Source organism: Euphorbia lathyris, chromosome 1 (genome assembly GCF_963576675.1).
Source record: "Euphorbia lathyris chromosome 1, ddEupLath1.1, whole genome shotgun sequence".
Lineage (NCBI taxonomy): Eukaryota > Viridiplantae > Streptophyta > Magnoliopsida > Malpighiales > Euphorbiaceae > Euphorbia > Euphorbia lathyris.
The window spans coordinates 20,234,794-20,257,618 of NC_088910.1; the positions used below are offsets into that span (position 1 = coordinate 20,234,794).

General features: G+C 40.4%; 1 protein-coding gene and 1 pseudogene across 2 annotated transcripts; both read right to left on the reverse strand.

Annotated features, from left to right (window-relative positions):
• Nucleotides 1–22,458, reverse strand: part of LOC136223998 (cyclic nucleotide-gated ion channel 1-like) — a 53,059-nt pseudogene extending 30,601 nt beyond the window's left edge.
• LOC136224006 (cyclic nucleotide-gated ion channel 1-like) lies at nt 18,097–22,463 on the reverse strand. 2 transcript variants are annotated; one of them, XM_066012217.1, is made up of 8 exons: nt 22,330–22,463; nt 21,854–22,101; nt 21,153–21,510; nt 20,815–21,015; nt 19,906–20,213; nt 19,584–19,695; nt 19,191–19,427; nt 18,097–18,925 (listed from the first exon to the last, which is right to left on the reverse strand). In XM_066012217.1, exons 3-8 carry the CDS (start codon nt 21,342–21,344, stop codon nt 18,233–18,235), a joined length of 1,743 nt encoding a protein of 580 aa, XP_065868289.1. In that variant the 5' UTR covers nt 21,345–21,510; nt 21,854–22,101; nt 22,330–22,463; the 3' UTR covers nt 18,097–18,232. The 2 variants fall into 2 exon arrangements, with proteins under 2 accessions (XP_065868289.1, XP_065868282.1); XM_066012210.1 differs by lacking the exon at nt 21,854–22,101.
• Nucleotides 22,464–22,825: the final 362 nt, after the last annotated feature.

Here is a 22,825-nt window from a genome sequence, read left to right on the forward strand (position 1 = left end):
TGATTTTATGCTTTAGACTATACACTAACTCTAAGCTAATCTCACTCCCCAAAAAACGAGTTTATTTACACGGTTCGTACCTTAATCGCCGTTGGAACGATTTAGGTACGTTTCAAAACCCCGTTAATTTACATGACATCGACTCGAATCGCCGTTGGAACGACTCGAGCGTTTGAAAACGTTTGAACAAGAAGTTTTAACCAAAAACGCGATTAAGCATACAAGTTCATTCATTTTGTATAAAACTGTTTAGTTTGGAAAACGATTCAAAACTTCATTATTTACAATGAAAAGAAACGATTTTAATTACGAGGCTCGCTTAATCCGTCGTTGGAACGAATTAAGGTTTTAAAACGTGATGTTTAAGAAGATCGTTTGAAATTATAGAAAAAGCCTTTTATTTACTCTTTAGGAATATCTAGAAAAACTTTTAGTTTAAATAAGCAAATTAAACTCTCTTTTTGTGGTTTTGTTTTCCCTTTTTTCACTCAATTAACCTCTAATCACAACAATTAAGAAATTTAGTCTAAATCAACCCAAATATATTTATAGAATATGTACATATAGAAAACCTAAAAGGAAAATAAATATACATATTTATACATATATACAAGAATGATAAAAATAGTAATAATATATGTAGGTTAAATATATGGTAAAAAACAAAATAATAGTACATATATATAAGTGAAAATAGAGATAATACTAATTAAAATACACTTTGATTTTGATTTAAGAAACAATGTAAAAATAGAGAATAAAATCCATAAATAAGAAAGTTAAATTCATCCCAAAATAGTTTTACATAATAAATATATAGAAAATAACCCCCACCCCAAATAAAGGCCAATATAACTCAAATAAACCAAAAAAACTATATATATGTACAAATATGTTACTTTGCAAAACTAAATTGATGTAAATTAAGTTTAAAATATAAAGTAGATAGATAAATAATATGTAATTAATAGTTATATAACCCAAAATAATTTTCATAAATACATTACATGATTATACACATATATATACAAGGACCAAAAGTCTAAAAGTTGAGAAAGAAGGATCAAAACAGTATTTTTTACATTCCAGCAGCTTTACCGACGGAAAATCCGTCGGTAAACAGCCTTTAGTGACAGAAAACGGAAAATTACAGAATTAGTCCAACAGTTTTCAGATTTATTCAAAAGCTTTATATTAGATCTATTCTATCGTTTTGGGTCCCCGAACTACCAAAATTGGATCATAGTCTAAAACGGGGACTCCTAAAACGATGTTTTATTTTAAAACGTTATTTAGAAATATTTTCAAAACTTATAATTGCAACGTTTTTTTTTAATCCCGAACTACCTTTGAATCGGATCATGGTTCGTATTGGGATATTAAAAAGAGGTTTTTATTTTAAAACAAAACCGAACGTTTATTTAATACGAGACGAAAATTAAATAAATACGAAAAATTAAATAAATAACTAAATAAATAAAATTATATCATAAAAATAAATAAATAAAGGAAATAAATTAAATAAAATAAAACGATTCTAGTCCTCGGATAATACCTCAAGATCGGTATCTGACAGTCGAATTCGATTGATTCCGCGAATCGTGATTTTTCGGGTTTTTAGTAAAAATTTAACTTTTAGGAAATTCGGACTTTTTGAGAAAAAAAAATATTTTTCTCAAAAAAATTCACTTTCTCTCTTTAAAAATGTCTAGAGTGAGAAAGCTCTCCAAAATCCTCCTCTCTTCTGCTCTCAAATGCATGGGGATCCGTGCCTTTTATAGGCACAGATCCCAAAGAGTTTTGGGCGTAGCCCGACGGGCGTCGGGCTACGCTCAAAACATTTTGGGCTTACGCCCAAAATGTTGGGCGGACGCCCAATTTGCGTTGGGCGAACGCCCAACTTTTGTTGGGCGCGCGCCCAACAGATGTTGGGCGCTCGCCCAACAGGCGTTGGGCGTTCGCCCAACGCAGGTTGGGCGTTCGCCCAACGTCGTTGGGCGTCCGCCCAACGGACGTTGGGCGCTCGCCCCACCTACGTTAGGCGCTCGCCCCACGTCGTTGGGCGCTCGCCCAACGGCTGTCGGGCGTGCGCGTCCAGCGGCCGTCGGGCTTGCACCCCGCGCTGTCGGGCGCGCGTCCAACTGTCATCGGGTGCGCGCCGACTGCCGCTAGGCGCTCGCACCACGTCGCTGAGCACTCGCGAGCCGTCCACTCGACGACCGCAACTCCTACTGACCTCTCGTTTTTTTATTATATTTTTTTTTGCTTTAAAACTCTCGGAACCAACCGCTTCAACCGTCTTGTTACAGGTTTTCGTCACAGGTCCTCCGACTCGGTGTCTACAGTTGCCCCTACTTTTCTATTTTGACAGTGATGTGTGTGTTTTGAAAACGTTTTTTGCTAACACGGCACATGCTATGGAAATATATTAAAGTAAAAGACACATATAGAGTAGGAGGAAGAATACCTGATCTCCACGCCGCATGCTCCGGCTTTGTCTTCGATCTTCACCTCGGTTGTCCCGCCCTTGCCTCTGAATCGACTGCAGACGAACGTTCCTTCCGGCGACCCTAGTCTCTAAATCGACCGCAGGTATATAGCTCTATCTAGCGACCCTAGTCTAAATCGACCGCAGATATATAGCTCTTTCTAGCGACCCTAGCCTAAATCGACCGCAGGTAACATTGCTCTCTCTAGCGACCCTAGTCTAAATCGACCACAGGTAAAGTTGCTCTTTCTAGCTACCCTAGTCTCCAAATCAACCGCAGGTAAAATTGCTCTTTCCAGCTACCCTAGTTTCTAAATCAACCGCAGGTAAAATTGCTCTTTCCAGCTACCCTAGTCTCTAAATCAACCGCAGGTAAAATTGCTCTTTCCAGCGACCCTAGTCTCTAAATCAATCGCATGTAAAATTACTCTTTCCAGCTACCCTAGTCTTTATCTCGACCGCAGGTAAAGTTGCTCTTTCTAGCTACCCTAGTCTCCAAATCAACCGCAGGTAAAATTGCTCTTTCCAGCTACCCTAGTTTCTAAATCAACCGCAGGTAAAATTGCTCTTTCCAGCTACCCTAGTCTCTAAATCAACCGCAGGTAAAATTGCTCTTTCCAGCGACCCTAGTCTCTAAATCAACCGCAGGTAAAATTGCTCTTTCCAGCTACCCTAGTCTTTATCTCGACCGCAGGTATTCTTTCGTTCGCATATCTCGAAATCAATCGTTCGACCCTAATCTCTATATCGATCGTAGGCGTTTTCTTGTATTGTAGATCTCCAAATCGAACATTCGACCCTAATCTATACATCGATCGCAGGCGTCCTTTCGTTTGTATATCTCCAAATCAACTGTTCGACCCTAATCTATACATCGATCGCGGGCGTCCTCTTGTTTTGCATATCTCGAAATTCATCGTTCGGCCCTAATCTCTACATCGATCGCATGCGTTTTCTTGTATTGTAGATCTCCAAATCGAACATTCGACCCTAATCTATACATCGATCGCAGGCGTCCTTTCGTTTGCACATCTCCAAATCAACCGTTCGATCCTAATCTCTACATCGATTGCAGGCGTCCTTTCATTTTGCATATCTCTGAATCAACCGTTCAACCCTAATCGCTACATCGATTGCAGGCGTCCTTTCATTTTGCATATCTCTGAATCAACCGTTCAACCCTAATCTCTACATCGATTGCAGGCGTCCTTTGTTGATGATAGCTGGGCTTTATCACTCGTCCGAGAGTTTGTGACCGCAGTCGCTTTTTTTTTACCAGGATCGTCTGCGTTTGACCGGAGTCGATGATGTCGTAGACCGGAGTCCGTAGCAGGGCCTGTGCCTATTGATGATGCCGTAGACCGCAGTCCGTAGAAGGGCCTATGCCCGTTGGTGATGCCGTAGACCGCAGTCCGTAGCGGGGCCTGTGCCCATTAATAATGCCGTAGACCGCAGTCCGTAGCGGGGCCTGTGTCCATTGATAATGCCGCAGACCACAGTCCATAGCAGGGCATGTGCCCATTGATCGAATTTTAATTTACCTATCGGAGCCTGCCTAAACTTGCACGGATTTCTTGGAGCTATCCGAGTATTTCTGCATGCGGCTTGACTTGAGTCACGCCCATCACCTGGTGAATATTTTTATGGTATGACCTAGTGTAGTGATATGTATGCACATGATTATGAATGAACATGTTTCTCTCTTTTTCTCTTCTTTTTTTTACATTGCTTCCCTCCTATTTTCTTTACAGGGAGACCTCCATTCTATTGACCGAAGATTACAGGAGAATGTGGCGGTTGGGCAAGGGGAGCGGCTACTGGATGCTGACGCTCAGATCGGACGCCGTTATCAAGAGATGGAAGATGAGCGCTCCAGCTGGGAGGACCGAATCTGGGAAGTCGAATAGAGGAGCCGTGTGGATATAGAGGCCCGACGAGCTGCTGAGGAGAGTTTACGGATTGCGGTAGAGGGCCGTCGGGTTGCCGAGGAGCGGGAACCTTACTTCGGAGGCTTTGATTCATTTGAGGGCTTTTGGGACTTTGGGATTCCTTCTCATTGATAGTCCCGTCATTATTTCGGTTTACAACTTTATTAGTACTACCGTGATGTATGGCGGGTATATGTGAAAAAGATATTTGGGTAGGCTTTTTATTTGGTGGTGGGGAAAAGAAATGTATAACTCATGACTTACAATACCATGCATTCAGTCGATCATAATAATTCCAATCATTCTCTTCAAATATATTCATGCCTTTATTTATTTACAAACAATAGAAATGCTTAGCCGCTTATACATTATTTTTATAATTGCTCAAGACATAACTACTGGTACCAGGACCCGCCTTTTTTCGGTTTTCAGATCCCAGCGATTTTTCAACTCTCCTTTTATTATCCCGGAGTTTTCAAATGAGCGCCCTTTCGGGTTTTCACCCATTGGGATGTCCCTTATTGTTGCATAGGTCGCCCTTTGTGGGTTTTCGACCTATCGGGAATTTTTATTTCTTTCTCTTTTTTTTTTTTTTACGAAAAGTATTTCTTAAGCCTATCCAGATTGGTAGGTTCGGAGAACTCCATGCCGTCCATAGTAGTTAGCTTCACTGCCCCCTTGCTTAGCATCTTCTTCACGAGAAACGGTCCTTCCTAATTTGGCCTAAACTTGCCCCTAGGGTCGGTGTGCGTCATCCGGTTCTGTTTTAGCACCATGTCCCCTTCTTTAACAGGACTGACCTTAACCCTTTTGTTGAAGGCCCGGGCCATCCTTCTCTGATATAAATGCACGTGGTAAAGAGCCTCCATCCTTTTCTCGTCCACCAATGCTAACTGCTCATATCGCTTCTTCACCCATTCCGTCTCGGGAATCTCTGCTTCTACTGCGATTCTTAACGATCGCTTTTCAATCTCAATTGGGAGGACGGCTTCGGCCCCATATACCAAGGAGAATAGCGTTGCCCCAGTTGACGTTCTAATCGTCGTGCGATAAGCCCATAAAGCGAGCGGAAGCTGCTCGTGCCAATTCTGGTGCGATTCTACTGTCTTTACAAGAATCCTTTTTGAGGTTCTTATTAGCCGCCTCTACTGCACCATTAGCTTGTGGGCGATACGGAGAAGACCTATGATGCTCAATACCGTACTCTCGGAAGAGACTTCTCACCTCTCCCTGAAACTGGACCCCATTATCCGTGATCATGTGATGAGGCACTCCGAACCTGGTGATCAAGTTCTTTTCAATGAACTTCCTCATCTGCTTAGACCCCAACTTGCTAAATGATTCTGCCTCTACCCACTTGGTGAAGTAATCAATGGCGACTGCAATGAATTTGTGTCCGTTCGACGTATTAGGCCTCACCTCCCCGATGATATCAATGCCCCAAGCCGCAAACGGCCAAATGGGTGCTAGCACGTGTAGTTCCATAGCTGGTACGTGAGTATAATCTCCGTGGATTTGACAATCATGGCATTTCTTCACATATTCGTTACAATCTCTTTCCATGGTGAGCCAATAGAAGCCTTGTCTCACGATTTTCTTTGCCAATACTGCTCCTCCCATATGGGCTCCACAAATTCCCGAGTGTATTGACTCCATTGCCTCACGGGCTTCTCCCTCATCCAAGCACCTCAATTGTAAACCATCGACGTGTCTTTTGTAAAGCAAGTCATTGTGGATGACAAATTGCTGAGCTAACCTTCTGATCACAGCTTGATCCCTAAGTTCTGATTCTGCCGGGTATGTTCCACTTTTCATGAAGTTTACGATATCGAAATACTAAGGCTTTTCATCTGCCCCCAACAGCATTACATCTTCGTAGCATGGTTTGTGAGACCTCCTTAATACCAAAGGCTTTGAGGCAAGGTTCCGGGGATTATCCCATACCGACACCAAAGTGGCCAAAGCATCCGCTGCCTGATTCTGTGCTCGAGGAATGTGATAAAAATGACACTCGCTAAATCTCTGCGCCATTCCCTCCAATTGGTCTAGGTATGGATGCAACATTTCTTCCCTTACTTTCCAGTTTCCCCATGCTTGTTCGATAATCAGTTTTGAGTCGCCCCAGATTTCAACATATGATGCTCCCAGTGCTGCTAATGACTCTAACCTATAGATACATGCTTCATACTCGGCCATATTATTGGTGAGAGGGAAGGATAACTTCTTTGCCATTGGGACCCTTTCTCCTTCTGGTGAGATAAGTAGCACTCCTACCCCGGCACCATTTGAGTTAACCGCTTCATCGAAGAACATTTTTCACGGTATCACTTCGATTGCGTTCAAGTGCTCATCGGGGAATTCATAGTTTATCGCTTCCTCTTCCGCATTTAGAGGCTGATTGGCCAGAAATTCTGCTACGGCTCTCCCCTTAATAACCTTTTTCGTTACATATTCGATGTCAAACTCGGACAAGAGCAACAACCATCGGGCTAGCTTCCCTGTTAGAGACGGAGTTCGGTACAGATACTTCACGGGATCCATCCAGGAAATAATGATCACCTTGTAGGATTGAAAATAGTGCCGTAGTTTCTTTGTTAGCCATACTACTGCCACACACGTCTTTTCGATCATGTTATACTTAAGCTCGTATTCCAGGAACTTCTTACTCAGATAATACACCGCGTGCTCCACACCGGTATCCCCTTCTTGGGCCAGCATTGCTACAATTGATTGCTCCTCGATCGCCACATAAAGGAGAAGCGGTTTTCCGAGTTTAGGCGGTCTTAAAACCAGTGGATTAGTCAAATAGTCCCGAATGCTCTCCAATGCTTGTTGGCATTTATCGTTCCAAACCGTCGGTTGATCTTTCCGCAGCAATTTAAAGATCGGCTCGCAGATTGTGGTGAGTCGTGCTATGAACCGACTGATATACTGAACCTACCCCAGAAATCCTCTTATTTTTTCTCATTTTTTTTGGTGCCGGCATTTCCTGTATGGCCTTTACCTTGTCGGGATCCACCTCGATCCCCTTATTACTAATCACGTAGCCTAAGATTTTCCCCGATGAAACACCAAAGAAGCACTTCGTCGGATTCAACCTTAGCTTGAATTCTGCAATTCGGGCCAAAAACTTCTCAAGTGCAGCGAAATGCCCCTCTCTCGTCTCCGATTTGACCATCATGTCGTCCATATAGACTTCCACCTCTTGGTGTATCATATCGTGGAACAGTGCCGTAGCCATCCGTTGATAAGTTGCCCCAGCATTTTTCAATCCAAACGGCATAACTCGATAGCAGCATGTTCCCCATTTAGTGGTGAACGAAGTTTTCGCTTTGTGTTTTTCGGCCATCTGAACTTGCATGTAGCCCATAAAGCCATCCACATTCGTGTGTAAGACGTTTGATGTTGCGCTGTCGATCAATACGTCAATGTGAGGTAATGCGAATTCATCTTTGGGACAAGCCTTGCTGAGATCTCTATAGTCGACGCACATTCTCACTTTACCGTCCTTTTTGTGATTGGCACTACATTTGCGACCCAAGGGGGATAGTCGATTACTTCGATGAAACCTGCTTCCAACCGTTTCTTCACTGCCTCTCTGATCTTATCTGCCCATTCCGGTCTCATGCGTCGGAGTTTCTGTTTCACAGGCTTAGCATCGGGGTATGTTGGAATACGGTGGGTTACGATTGATTGATCGATTCCTGGCATGTCTTCGTATGTCCAAGCAAACACTATTTCGTATTTTTTAATTATTCTCTCAAATTCTTTCCTCTCTTCAATAGTTAATTCTTGAGCAATTTGTATAAGTTTAGGATTTTCATCCATGCCAAGATTGAAAGTTGACATTTCTATTGTATTTATTTCAAATGTAAGCATGTTATATGAATGAGAATGCATGGAATGATCAGAATCAACATCAAGCAAGTAAGCAAAATCAGAATTCATTTCATTGATAATATTGGTGAGTACATCATCAGATTCAAACAAAGTGGTAATCTAGTTGTCGTCATCGAGGTTCTTTGGGTTCTTATGAGCCTTGAAGGTGCTTGGTTCATCCACGGCTCCCACGGTTGCCTCAGTAGTAATGGCTTGCTCCTCAGCATTCAGGTCAAGAATCATGATCTCCTCTATGAAGCAGCTTGCCTTTCCTTTGCCCCAGTCGGTAACATCATTGAAGATCTCGAAGCCTGGCAGAATCTTTCCCTTGGTGCCTCGGCCCGACTCTACCATTACGGCAATTTCCGGCTCGTCATCAGACTCATCCCCGATATGGATTGGAGTTTTCTGATTGATACCTTCCTCGTCCGAGGAACTTCCCCAGATATCCACAACCATCAGACCCATCACGTGAGGGACGTTCGGATTTACGTAGGAAGGGTCCGACGATCCATACCGAGCCCATCCTATAAGCTAATCATAATCCTTCAAGAACACCCTGCTCAACCTCTTTGCCATAAGTGGAATAGCACCCTTTCGGATGCACATGAGTTGCTCCTGATCGCTCAAGGTGACCTGACATGAAGCATACTTGAACCTCCACCTTCTTGCGTAATCCATGAATGCTTCTTCGGGAAACTGCTTGATCCTTTCTAAATCTTCCAACGACCCCGTCCATGGAATGTATGTCTCATATCTCCGCACAAAGGCTTCCATGAGGGATCCCCAATCCTCTTTTGTCTTCTTCAAGAGCATTCGGTGCCACATCAAAGCTTCCCCCGTGAGTGTCTTTGGGAAATGCTGAATCAACTCACTTCGATGGAGTCCTGCATCATACATGTGAGTGCGGAAACGGTTTACATGATCGATGGGGTTCTCATCTCCTTCATACTTAGCCATGATTAATACTGCCTCAGGTGTCTCCTCATCGGGTGACTCAGGCATTTCCTCTGGATGTCCCCATGCGGTGTATTTCTTGATGAACCTCTTAGTCATTTCTGCCCAATTCACTTTTACGTACATCGGAAGAGACATGTACCATACCAATGACTCTCCTGCCAACGAGTTGCAAAACAAGCTCATAATTTCCTCCTCTTTGAAGCCTAGAGAACCCATAGCTGACAGATAAAAATGCAGGTGCTCCATGGGGTCCTTGCCTTCATTATACTTGCTGATAGTTGGCAACGGGCGTCTGATAGGCCCAATTTGCATCGTGCTATGTTTCACCGCCTGTGCTTTAGCTTTTCGATACTTCATCAAAAACAAGCTTGACATCAGTGACCAATCATGCTTAGTCGATTCCGGTAGCAACTGAAACCATCCCAAAGGTTCGCCCACTAGCGATAGATAGAACCACGGAGCGACATCTTCCACCTCATGTGGCTCTCTAAACATAGTGCGCACATATCCGAACAAATGGGCTTCGGGATCTTCTACCCCACTGAACAAACTCAACACGGGCCTGGCCCTCTGAGATGACACCTTTTCGGATTTTCCTTTGTCATTTATCACTTCCTCTATTAGTCCTTCTCCTAAGACGGATACATGCAATCCATTTCCCCCATTTAACTTGTCTTCGAAACTCAAAAGCTCTTCCTTAAATTCACAGAATAATTCCACCACAAAGCTCTCCTCCAACCCAGATCTATTTGCGCTCACCCTATGACTAGGAGATGGATTGCACTTAGGGGGAGGGTTTGATGGGTCGACTATTTTCTTTTTATCAATCAGATCCTGGATCTCATGCTTTAGCCTCTCACAATTTTCAATGGTGTGCCCGTAGTTACTATGGAACTCGTAATACCCATTGGTTATCATCCGGGGTGTGGGTCCTGTCTTGTTCTTGGGAGTAAGAGCTTTCAGCAACCCCTTTTTCTGCAATCGTTTGAAAACTTTTGCATAAGTCTGATCAAACTGGGTGAACTGCCTTTTCTTGATAGCATTAAGTTCAAGCACCTTTACTGCGGCGGGTTCTACATTAGCACTTGGCCCTCCGGTACTGTACCCCGACTTCGTCCACTTAGTATGAGCTATTTTCGGCTCACCCTTCCCCTCAACTGTCAAGGTGCAACTATACATCTGGTTGAAATCGGTGAAAGGCATATACCGTAGTTCGTTCTTAATATACGGCAACGTGTTACCAACTACCATTCGGATCTGATCCTGCTCAAACGGTTTCTGTTTCATAACTGCCGCCTTGGCTCTCCACCTCCTTACAAAATCGGACAAAGACTCACCAGTTTGCTGTTTAGTGCTCTCCAGCTTTTTCAGCGTAACCTCAAGCATATTGTTGAAACTATATTGAGTGATGAATGATTTCGCCAACTCCTTCCAATCTCTCTTCGTCACCAATGGCAACGCATGAAACCACACGAGGGCAGCCCCCTCCAGGTAAGTATTGAACAGTCCAAGAACTTGTTCCTCAGTCAAGATCGTGTGTTTCATCACAGCAACATACTGATTCATGTGAGCGGTAGGATCCCCAGTTCCATCGAACTTCTTCATGTCAGGGAGTCAGAATTTCAAAGGCAAAGCAGTTGCCGATAAACAGTTCTTCAAGTTATAAAAATCTTGACTCCCGGAGCTTCCCCCATGCAAATCATGCACCTCCTGAGTGATGTGCTGCTTCCATTCATCTTCCTTAGCTTTCTCCTTCTCAAGCTGTTTCTGGATGTAATCCTGATAGTCATCCTCATTCCCGAAGCGGGGACCAGTGTTCACCTCATTCTCAGCGCGTTTACCGCCACTCTTGTTATCCTTCAATGCCAGCTCAGCTAGCTGGGCCAAAATCGTGGCTAACTGATCATTAATGTTGTTCACAGAATTTTCTAATTCAGCCACTTTTTCATCGGTCGCAGACATACTGGCAGAAGACTGAGTATACTCGGACGAAGATGATTTAGAAGCCACAACTGCCGATTCGGAACTGTCAATCTATAGCTGATCAAACTGCCTGACTAGTCGGTTACTCTCGTGAAACCACAACCGCTTAATGATGAAGTCTGCACGAATGGCATCCATTAGTATGTATGCATGATTTTATATGCATGATTCGTGGTGTGTGCGTTTATTTATTTACGGATATATAAGATAAGAAGAACAAACGTCAGTCTAATTACACGTATCACAACATCTCTCTTCCACCCTTATTCCTCCACACACTCGACGGTCCAAGTCTCTTTCCTAGGATTTTGGTTTGGGGCTCACATTGCGGTCCAGGGGACGCGTGATGCCATCGATTATTGCGGAAAAAGTAAATCATCCATCAGACAATACAGTTCGTTTTGACGTATCAACATCCAGTGACTAAGATATCGACCAAATGGATTGTCCTTTCGAATAACTCGTCCTTCGTTATTTTGCGAGATGCATCAGTTCCGGTTTTGACACCCTTTGAACGCATCTCGGATTTTAGACGTGGTATGAGTTATCCTTCTGGTTCAATCATTCGTTATTGACAATGACTCGTTCCTTTTTATTCGCGTGGGTTCGTGTCTCGATTTTTGGATTACGACGGGATCTTTTGGATCTATCGAGAGACGCAACCACGTGTTTATTTAGTGATGAAATCACTTTTTATTTTAGGGAACGGACTCATCGCGTAACGTGTTTGTTTTTAGCGTCAAGAATCCGTTTGCTCGTTTTTGGCTATATGAGAAGACAGTGAGTCTTATTTGAGTGCACGGTAATCTTTCGGCTAGCAACAAGTTTTCATTTCTTCTCATCTACGGGATATATCACCCTAGCGTGGTTATAGAAAATCAATGTTTCGTTGAATCGCATGCTTATTCGAAGCAGGGATATTACCGTTCTTTTCACTTAGGCACGAGTTAAGCAAACACGCAAATCGGGCCATATTTCTTGTAGTTTTGGTAACGGTCGAAATGATCGAGCCATTAGTCAAATCCACAGTCTCGTCCATATGGTGCAATTATGCGGTTTAATTCGGCTTCGCGATTTTAAACGGCGTATATACCTGTTTGAGGCACGTATTTAACGACATTGGTTCATTTTCTTTAACTACTCTCAGGATTGATATACGTCGTAGATACGGAATGATTTTGGTCGTTTGTTTATTTTTGCTTTTATTTTCTTAGTCACCTTCGCGGATACACCCATTTCTCTTTAAGAATAACACAAGGCGTAACATAAGAGTTTATTTTTCATTCCGAAGGGACGGGCCACGTTTATGAAACTCTTTACGTTACAACGGGGTCATTCGAAATAGAAATGTTCTTTATTTTCGTTTTGTCATAATTTTGTTTTATCCAAACATATCTAAAGAATGTGAATAACGGCTATCGTTAATATAGTCTTTTGAATCGAGATATAATTGTCCGTAATACCAAAACCAATTCGTATTAATACGTGCTTACGTCATAACGTATTTCCTGAACATGTGCCTTCTTTGGGACATGGAAAGGGACCAGGCGGGTCGCACAATTTCGTTCATATGAGATGACTAAGTCGTCTTTAGTTCGAATCGTTTTGATGTTTTGGGGTAGTTTGTATATCGGTTTAAGAGTATATATTAATGTATCGTTTCATTTTCTTTACATATTTTAGGATTAGACACGTATCATGGCAATTTGAAAACACGAACTGATTCATTTATCACCTCAAAAATGGTAACGGGTAATCCTATGGCAACTTCTAAGGCTACTATATGCTGACACGGCTGATCGCGGGACCTCACAGGACCGCACAAATTCGCCCCTAACGAATGGATGGGGACCCTTTGGCGCCTTACTGTAAGGGGGAACTTACACTAGCCTCTTTCGAGCGACGAATGGACTCTCGCTAAAGGTTTCGCGGAAATTACCCAAAAGGTTTGCAATAATGCGTATGAATGCATACGAAAAGAAATAATACGATCCGTCCCCGTTAAGGGCTTAATACACGCCTTCCGAAATCAAATTTCTCGCTTCCCCAGCAGAGTCGCCACTTGTTAGACAAGGTGCCGAACGGCCTCGCCCGGGCGGACCGGGGGGTGGACACCTCATGGCGACGTAAGCGGTGATTGGCGCCGAAAGCAACCAATCGTGGAATCAAGCTGCTCGGCAGGACCGGAGCTCGGAGTATGGAAGAGTCGCCACCCACGAATGGGAAAATGAACACCGATCCCTTGCGGGAGACCGGTGAGGGTTCGGCAAACTTAGGTACGAGCCGAGAAGGCTAGCTCCTTTCCGGAGAAAGGCTACTAGGCACCCCGACATCGTCCGGTTATGAACCACCGGCCTCCTACTCAGCGTGTTAGGCGATAACGGACTAATCGCATATTTCTTTAAGTTTAAAATTCATTTGAAACCTTTTCTTTCTCGCTTTGAAAACTGTTTTGAGCATGTTATTGAAAGCCATTTTAGTAAAGAATCATCCATTTTGCATAAATTTAAAGTATACAAGAGAGAGGGGGGGAGAAGAGAGAATTGATTTATTCACAGTGTGATTTTATGCTTTAGACTATACACTAACTCTAAGCTAATCTCACTCCCCAAAAAACGAGTTTATTTACACGGTTCGTACCTTAATCGCCGTTGGAACGATTTAGGTACGTTTTAAAACCCCGTTAATTTACATGATATCGACTCGAATCGCCGTTGGAATGACTCGAGCGTTTGAAAACGTTTGAACAAGAAGTTTTAACCAAAAACGCGATTAAGCATACAAGTTCATTCATTTTGTATAAAACTGTTTAGTTTGGAAAACGATTCAAAACTTCATTATTTACAATGAAAAGAAACGATTTTAATTACGAGGTTCGCTTAATCCGTCGTTGGAACGAATTAAGGTTTTAAAACGTGATGTTTAAGAAGATCGTTTGAAATGATAGAAAAGGCCTTTTATTTACTCTTTAGGAGTATCTAGAAAAACTTTTAGTTTAAATAAGCAAATTAAACTCTCTTTTTGTGGTTTTGTTTTCCCTTTTTTCACTCAATTAACCTCTAATCACAACAATTAAGAAATTTAGTCTAAATCAACCCAAATATATTTATAGAATATGTACATATAGAAAACCTAAAAGGAAAATAAATATACATATCTATACATATATACAAGAATGATAAAAATAGTAATAATATATGTAGGTTAAATATATGGTAAGAAACAAAATAATAGTACATATATATAAGTGCAAATAGAGATAATACTAATTAAAATACACTTTGATTTTGATATAAGAAACAATGTAAAAATAGAGAATAAAATCAATAAATAAGAAAGTTAAATTCATCCCAAAATAGTTTTACATAATAAATATATAGAAAATAACCCCCACCCCAAATAAAGGCTAATATAACTCAAATAAACCAAAAAAATTATATATATGTACAAATATGTTACTTTGCAAAACTAAATTGATGTAAATTAAGTTTAAAATATAAAGTAGATAGATAAATAATATGTAATTAATAGTTATATAACCCAAAATAATTTTCATAAATACATTACATGATTATACACATATATATACAAGGACCAAAAGTCTAAAAGTTGAGAAAGAAGGACCAAAACAGTATTTTTTACATTCCAGCAGCTTTACCGACGGAAATCCGTCGATAAACAGCCTTTAGTGACAGAAAACGGAAAATTACAGAATTAGTCCAACAGTTTCCAGATTTATTCAAAAGCTTTAGATTAGATCTATTCTATCGTTTTGGGTCCCCGAACTACCAAAATTGGATCATAGTCTATAACGGGGACTCCTAAAACGATGTTTTATTTTAAAACGTTATTTAGAAATATTTTCAAAACTTATAATTGCAACGTTTTTTTTTAATCCCGAACTACCTTTGAATCGGATCATGGTTCGTATTGGGATATTAAAACGAGGTTTTTATTTTAAAACAAAACCGAACATTTATTTAATACGAGACGAAAATTAAATAAAACGTGATAAATAAATAAATAAATAAATAAATAAAATTATAACATAAAAATAAATAAATAAAGGAAATAAATTAAATAAAATAAAACGAGTCTAGTCCTCGGATAATACCTCAAGATCGGTATCTGACAGTCGAAGTCGGTTGATTCCGCGAATCGTGATTTTCCGGTGTTTTTCGGGTTTTTAGTAAAAATTTAACTTTTAGGAAATTCGGACTTTTTGAGAAAAAAAATATTTTTCTCAAAAAAATTCACTTTCTCTCTCTAAAAATGTCTAAAGTGAGAAAGCTCTTCAAAATCCACCTCTCTTCTGCTCTCAAATGCATGGGGATCCGTGCCTTTTATAGCCACGGATCCCAAAAAGTTTTGGGCGTAGCCCGACGCACAAAACATTTTGGGCCTACGCCCAAAATGTTGGGCGGACGCCCAATTTGCGTTGGGCGAACGCCCAACTTCTGTTGGGCGCGCGCCCAACAGGCGTTGGGCGTTCGCCCAACGTCGTTGGGCGCTCGCCCCACCTACGTTGGGCGTTCGCCCCACGTCGTTGGGCGCTCGCCCAACGGCTGTCGGGCGCGCGCGCCCAACGGCCGTCGGGCGTGCACCCCGCGCTGTCGGGCGTGCGTCCAACTGTCGTCGGGCGCGCGCCGACTGCCACTAAGTGCTCGCACCACGTCGCTGAGCACTCGCGAGCCGTCCACTCGACGATCGCAACTCCTACTGACCTCTCGTTTTTTTTATTATATTTTTTTTTTGCTTTAAAACTCCCGGAACCAACCGCTTCAACCGTCTTGTTACAGGTTTTCGTCACAGGTCCTCCGACTCGGTGTCTACAAGTATGATGGTGGACAAGTCATACATGTAGTGAGAAGACTTTTGGCCTCAAGTAAGGTGGAGTCGGACCAACGACATCAATTGTTCCGAACCCGATGTCTAGTGCAAGGGGTGAAATGCAATGTGATCATTGATAGTGGGAGTCAAGAGAATATTATCAGCGACACGGCAGTCAAAAGGTTCGGATTAACTATTGAGGCGCACCCTAGTCCGTATAGTGTGGGGTGGATCAAGGACGTAGGTGAGATGAAGGTTACCAAAAGGTGTAGGGTACCTCTTGAGATCGGGAAGTACCAAGACGAGGTCTATTGTGACATCGTGGAGATGGATGCTTGCCACTTATTGTTGGGGCGTCCATGGCAATTTGATCGAGACGCTACCCATGCTGGAAAGAAGAACACCTATCGGTTTGTAAAGGATGGAGTTCGATATGTGCTAACACCTCTAGTGGGAGAGACCAAGGACAAAGGGAAGTCTACCTTCATCGTTTGCCCAACTCACAAGTCGTTTATTAACAAGTGTGACGAGAGTCAAACGGTCTATGTAGTGATGGTGAAGTCTAGCACACCGACGGCTGGGGTAGGAAGTGAAGACGGAGAAGTTCCGGAAGATATGAGGAGATTGCTCAAAGAGTTCTGTGACGTATTGGCAATCCTAGTTAAACTCTAACTCATGTAATCTACTATATATACAAGGCTCTATGATCAACCCTGATTGAGGGAAATTCATTAAATATTATATCGTTTCTATTTATCTCTATTGTATATTTGACATGGTATCAGAGCCTCTCGGACCAAACGGTCGAGGGTTCGAGTCCTGACAACCTCAAATTTGTGGAATTAAAAACATATGGCGGGATAGACTTGTGTTGTGCACGCTGCAAGCCCAATGGGCATTTGCGTGTGGGGGTGTGTCAGAGATTAATATAAGATATATGATTGGACCTTAACTAGCAGCTCGAGCTTTTAGTGCAATCGGTTCCATGACACTTACAACTCCTAAAAATCATTTTTTCATATAGAGGTTATTTATTAATGTTTGCGTTCTTTTTCCTTAACCTATCATTTTCTAACACTGATAGCAATCAATCATATTTGGTCTAATTTAGACAGAAATTAAGGTGCATATAAGAAGACCGTTAAATATATGTGTTTGATTCTTTTATATAATGATTTGTGCATAATTTTTACTAATTTAAGAAACAAAAAAATATTTAAATAATATAAAAGCAGACCGGGGCAAGTGGGCCCACTTAGGCCAAATCCAACTTATTTAATGTACGAGTTTATACAGGCTCGAATTGGACAGGGACAAAATCTCAAATAAGCTTGTGCAAACCAACCCACAAACGGCATGATTGAGTAGGCTAACGGGTCATAAACAGATCTAGTATTATGTTTCGTTCGGGCATATATAATGACACATAAACATGTCAAGTGTTTTCTTATTTCTTCAAAATTCTACAATTCAACTTTTCTTAAATGAACTTATCAGTTGAAATAATGCTTACTTTTCTTTGACCTTGACAGGGCAAGTTGTGTGATGTTGAACAAAGGTAAGTACATTGTACGAGGTGTTTCTAGTTTGGAGAAAATCCTCCATTCCAACACCAAGATGAAACCAGACTACCTCTTTTGTGATTGAAGTTGTTCTCAGCCATTATCTGTTTCGGTAATAATATAGATTTGGTAGTGTATTTTTAATTTTATTGTTCATAATTATAATCATTGAAGAATAACATGTTTAGTTCACTTCGAAATTAGAATCAAAATGATTGTTCGTTTATTTATTTATTGATTTATTTTGTTTAATTTCATTCCGAATCAAAATCTAATAAAAATCAGTTTATATTATTAATTAAGTGTGTTTGATTCAAACTTTAGAATCAAAATGACTATTTATTTTGTTTATTTCGCTTAATTTGGAGCAATATTAATGTATCTGCCTCAAGCTTCGCCTCTCATTTACACATATTAACCCTCCGGATCGTGGAGGAACCGAGCCCTCTCAACAGGGAAATTTCCCTTGGTCCAAGTTGATAAGAATATCATTCAAGCATCTAAAAGGTCTCTGCAGCTGGAAAAACAAAATTAAAATTGAAGATGACCATATACAACATTACATATGCTACAAAACCTCTCAAGAGCTAACTCCAAGTCTATCACTCTTCAAATGCAAAATCAGGTTCTGCAGGCTTCTGAAGAAGCATAGATGGAACTCTATCCAGCAATCTTGCATTGTGAGTACCAGTACGTCGTAGAGCCCGAAGTGCATTAGCAGCGAATCGCGAAGCATATATCGTGGCACCTAAACTAGGCGAGTTCCCGCTTGTTTTGGCTAATGCATTTTGCAGCCTATCATCCTCTTGTCTGAGAGATTCTTCTCGCTTCTTTTTGCTATACCGACGCCATGAAGCTTGTATAAAGCGCGCTGCCCATGTTCTCCATTGCTGCGAGTAAAACCTAAATGTATGGCGGAGTTGCCTACTATGAAGCCGACGGAATTGAGAAGCAACAAATTTCAAATCGTCGGCCATTAGAGCAAAAGCTTCAACTTCAGTTAAGGTTTGGACAGTCCTAGTCGAAATAGGAAAATTCGAGCAATGGGGATCTAGAGCCCATATCAGAAGTTCCTCTCCAAAGAAGTCACCGGCTTTAAGGCAAAAAGAGTTGAAGAATCCACTTCTTCCACCATTGGTAGTGATTGTTTGTAGCTTGCCTCGCATGATGAACAACATCTCATCAACGGGGTCTCCTTCCCGGACAATGTAACTTTCTTCTGTATAGAGTGCTGGCTTGAGACGATCACATATTGCATCTAGCAGTTGTTCATCCATTTTTTCAAACATTGGCACCTAAAAAGATGCATGCAGTAAATGAGAAACTAGTGAATACCTAGCTAGTAATTATGAAAATGGACAGAAATTTAACTCAGAGAGTAGCTTCTAGTTTCTTTTGTCATGTCAGAAAATGCACCGAACCATTCACATGAGAGTAAAAGATTATATATATCAGAATCAAAAACTTTAATTTCTGAAAAAGATTAGCAAAAGTTGCACTCTGAACTTAACAAAAACTTCCCCCCTAATACTTGAAACATTCCCCCTAAGAAAAACTCACCCTCAAGAGCAGATTCCAGCACAGATGGCGCTTTATGTCACTTCTTAGGAGCTTGCGAAAATTCTGTAACAAATTATCTACGTCAAGACCTTTAATTTGTTTCCACTTATACTGTTCATGGCGTTTAACACGCTTCCGCAGGGCAGGGGGAAAAGAATATGTGTCCATCCAGTGTTCTACATCTTGCCATTTCATCTTCATCTTCTCTGCTCTCATTGTTGAGGACAACATGGTTGCCTGTTTCATGAAGTGGATACAGTAAATACCTTTACATCTATGGATTTCATTCAGCAAAAGACAACTTCATGATTACCATCTCGGGTGCACACAAATTAAGGAGTTTGACACAATTTCACAGGAAACTCAATTATTTACGGGAATCTAGTCACCTACCTGAATAATACCAATGACGAATGAAAACAGCACCACACCACCAATGAAAATGCAAACAGCGAAGCAGATCTCCAAGATATGTGTACTTGTTTTGAGGTTCTGACCTAAAGTGCTGCAATATTGCAAGCAAATTTGTGTTCCACAGATGTAGACACTTGATAAGAATGATGACTTTTTTAAGCTTCTCAAATGTTTTCAACTGATTTAAACAATAACTCAACATAATGAAATGCCTAGTCGTTATAGAAATCAATTTATCAAAAGGTAGAAGTTTGGATAGCATCAATGGACTAGTAAAGACAAAAGTTTAGTTTTTTCAAACCTCAAATTTTGCAGAGCCCACCAAGAACAATAGAACAACTTCTGCCACAAACTTGATGATTCCAGTATGCCAGAGTTATGGGCATCAATGAACACACCAAAATCAAAGGGTGATCTGCCTTGTAAGTCAGCAGGGCACGCGATATCCATAAACATAAGCTTATTCGTGCTATTCGTGTCTGCTTCATTTCCAAAATATCCATTGCAGTACAATGTTTCGCTGTTGCAACCAACATGATTCCCACACGCTCCTTGCCAACAATCCCTTTCTCGTTCTATAGAAAACAAGTACCAAAATGCTCCACTAACCTAAAAAGATTGGCGGCCACTCGGCTATCAGAAAATTTGGATATGATCCGCGACTACACTTACACTAAGAACAAACTAGTAAAGGCACAAAAATGCATGCATGATTCAAGATGTAGATATATTTTCCATTCACTTCATTAAAACTATGAGGTCTGTGAAGTTAACTTCAACATAGCTAGTCATATTAGTCAACTCACACAATTGCTCTGCTATTACTGGAATTTGATATGGTACATTATGTACATATGAGAACATAGCTTAACGGTAAGAGAAAAAACTTAGGAAGCAATTATAAGGATTAGTATATTTGTCTACTTCCTATCCTCATTCTTGTATATAAACTCCATCTTTCAATACATAAAATGGACAATATACAAAATGGAGTAGTTTTCTCGCAAATTTACATGATCCAAATATTCTTAGTTGCGAAGTCAAAAGTGCTTACATTAAGGCATTGAACCACTATGTCAAAGCCTAAATTTGGAGTGCAGTATGGTTCAATATCTTATAAGTTTGAAGCATCATCAATCACAAATTTTAGTAACAATAGAAAAACTTCAAACCAGAATCTGTATAAATATGGAATGGAGTTTGAACTTACATGTCCAGCGCAAATATAAAGGAATAGAGTGAATTGTGCAATTCTTGAGTGGTTATTGGAGCTTTTCAATGTTTCTTTGTATAGTTTATAGAAACGAAACATCTTGGGAAAAAGCTGGAATAGGATAATATATTTCAATAGATTTATTGTATTCAATATTCTTGATCCTCCCATTTTCGGAATGATGAGTAAAATTGCCACCTGCATTACAAATGTTTGCAGCACTTAAAATAACAATTATACAAGAGCACTAATTTTACATACTGGATTCGAGTAATATTGCTGATATAAACTGTAATAAACATGAGAATTGACTAGAAGGAAAAGTTTTTTTGCACCTGTGGAAGTGGAATTGTTGCAATAACATCAATGAGGAAGTACGATAATAAATATCTCCTTGCTATTTTCCAGGAATCTTCAATTAGCATTCTGGAGTCAAGTGATCCAGTAGAAAAGGCAGAGAAACCAGTGCGAAATTGAAAAATAACACGGATTATAAAAAAGAAATCCACAATTGAACTTAAAATCATAACCACTTTTTCCAAGTTTACATCCAAACGAAGGCATTTTCTACTATTGTCAATCCCAAGGGCATAAAAATATAAAAGATTAAGTGATAGAGCAAAGGCACTCAAGACTATGAATATCTTGTTCCACCCTCGTAGAAATGGTTCCTCTGGATGAAAAACTCTTTTCCTGGAAAGAATATAGTAAGAATCATTCAATATCATATTCATAGAAATAAAATGTTGAATTTGTGGCATTCATGCTGTTGCTAAGATCAAAGACTGAATATGACTTGCATATGTAGTAAAATATGTCACAAACATATATTTAATACCTTTAGCATTTGTTTGGTCTAAATTGCATTTGTAAATCCAAAAAAGTTAAGGTTATGGAGTAGAATCCATTTCCAATTTCTTATCAATTCCATGGAATCGGTGATAGGTCACTGTTTTTCCATCGAATTTGATAGAATTGTAAATCAATTCCAAATGCAAAACATAAGAATACCGGTTTTTCCAAAAATGCTTATTACCTTCCTCTTTTACTACTGGAAGCTAAAGAAGCCACCTAGAGAAGAAGAGATTGGGCTCATCAGGAAGGAGGAAGAAAATGGAGAGAAGCAGCGGTGGCCATTGGCCAAGGTATACAAGGAAAAGCAGTTGCGGAGCAGGGTTTCGGAAGGACATTGGGGTTTGTAAGCCCTAGTTTCGCCGGAGATTTTATCGGTGTTGAAGCACTTTGAGCTTGAACTATCTAAATTATTCTCCTCTTCTTCCTCCTCTGTATCCCGAAATTGAAATTCCATAAAGATGAAATTAGAGCAGAAATTAGAAATTTGAGTGAAAACTTGAAAATTCAAAGGTTTGGGGACGATTTGGTTTTAAAAAGTGAGTTCATTGGTAGTTATGGTATAAATTAGCAAGTAGTAGAAAGTACTGAAATTTAGCCACTTTTTAAGTAATATTCATAGCAATTGCAGAAAATAGTTAAAGTGAAAAAGGAACAAACCTAAAAACTACAACTTCCCAGAAGCCCATTTCTGAAGATTGTCAAAAGCTGCAAAATAAACACTTGTATTGAAGAAAAAGAGATACTTAAAGTGAAAATCCATTATAATGAGTGTAGTGAAAAGCTATAAATGCCGAGTAGAAAACATGGTCAAATTTGATGTGCTGCAGGAAGAAATTCCCTTAACATTTCCTCTTAATGTAGCAAGGAGAGAGTATGACTACTGGTCAACCATAATAATAAAGCACAAAAAGCCTCTTTATCTTTCAAAAAAAAAAAAAAATTGGGTTGTTATATACCGCAATAATTTTTTACTTCTGTCTTTTTTTTTTTTTATAATTTTGCATTCATAATTTAAACTCAAAAATTCAAAAATCTCAAATCCTCTCTAGCTTTTTGGTTTTTCAAAAAACCCGACCTAAAACAACATACCGCCAAAGCCAGGAGCGGGTAAAGGCTTCATGAAATCTCCGGTAAGTTTTTTTTTTTTAAATTA

What these genes read in the sequence shown, in the direction of transcription:
- LOC136224006 (XM_066012210.1), bottom strand. Translation starts at nt 22,358, where the DNA reads ATGGGCTTCTGGGAAGTTGTAGTTTTTAG. An exon ending in TCGTCATTGGTATTATTCAG is followed by an intron (nt 19,428 to 19,583) that starts GTAGGTGACTAG and finishes TTCATGAAACAG; the next exon opens with GCAACCATGTTGTCCTCAAC. An exon ending in GCTGGAATCTGCTCTTGAGG is followed by an intron (nt 18,926 to 19,190) that starts GTGAGTTTTTCT and finishes GCATCTTTTTAG; the next exon opens with GTGCCAATGTTTGAAAAAAT.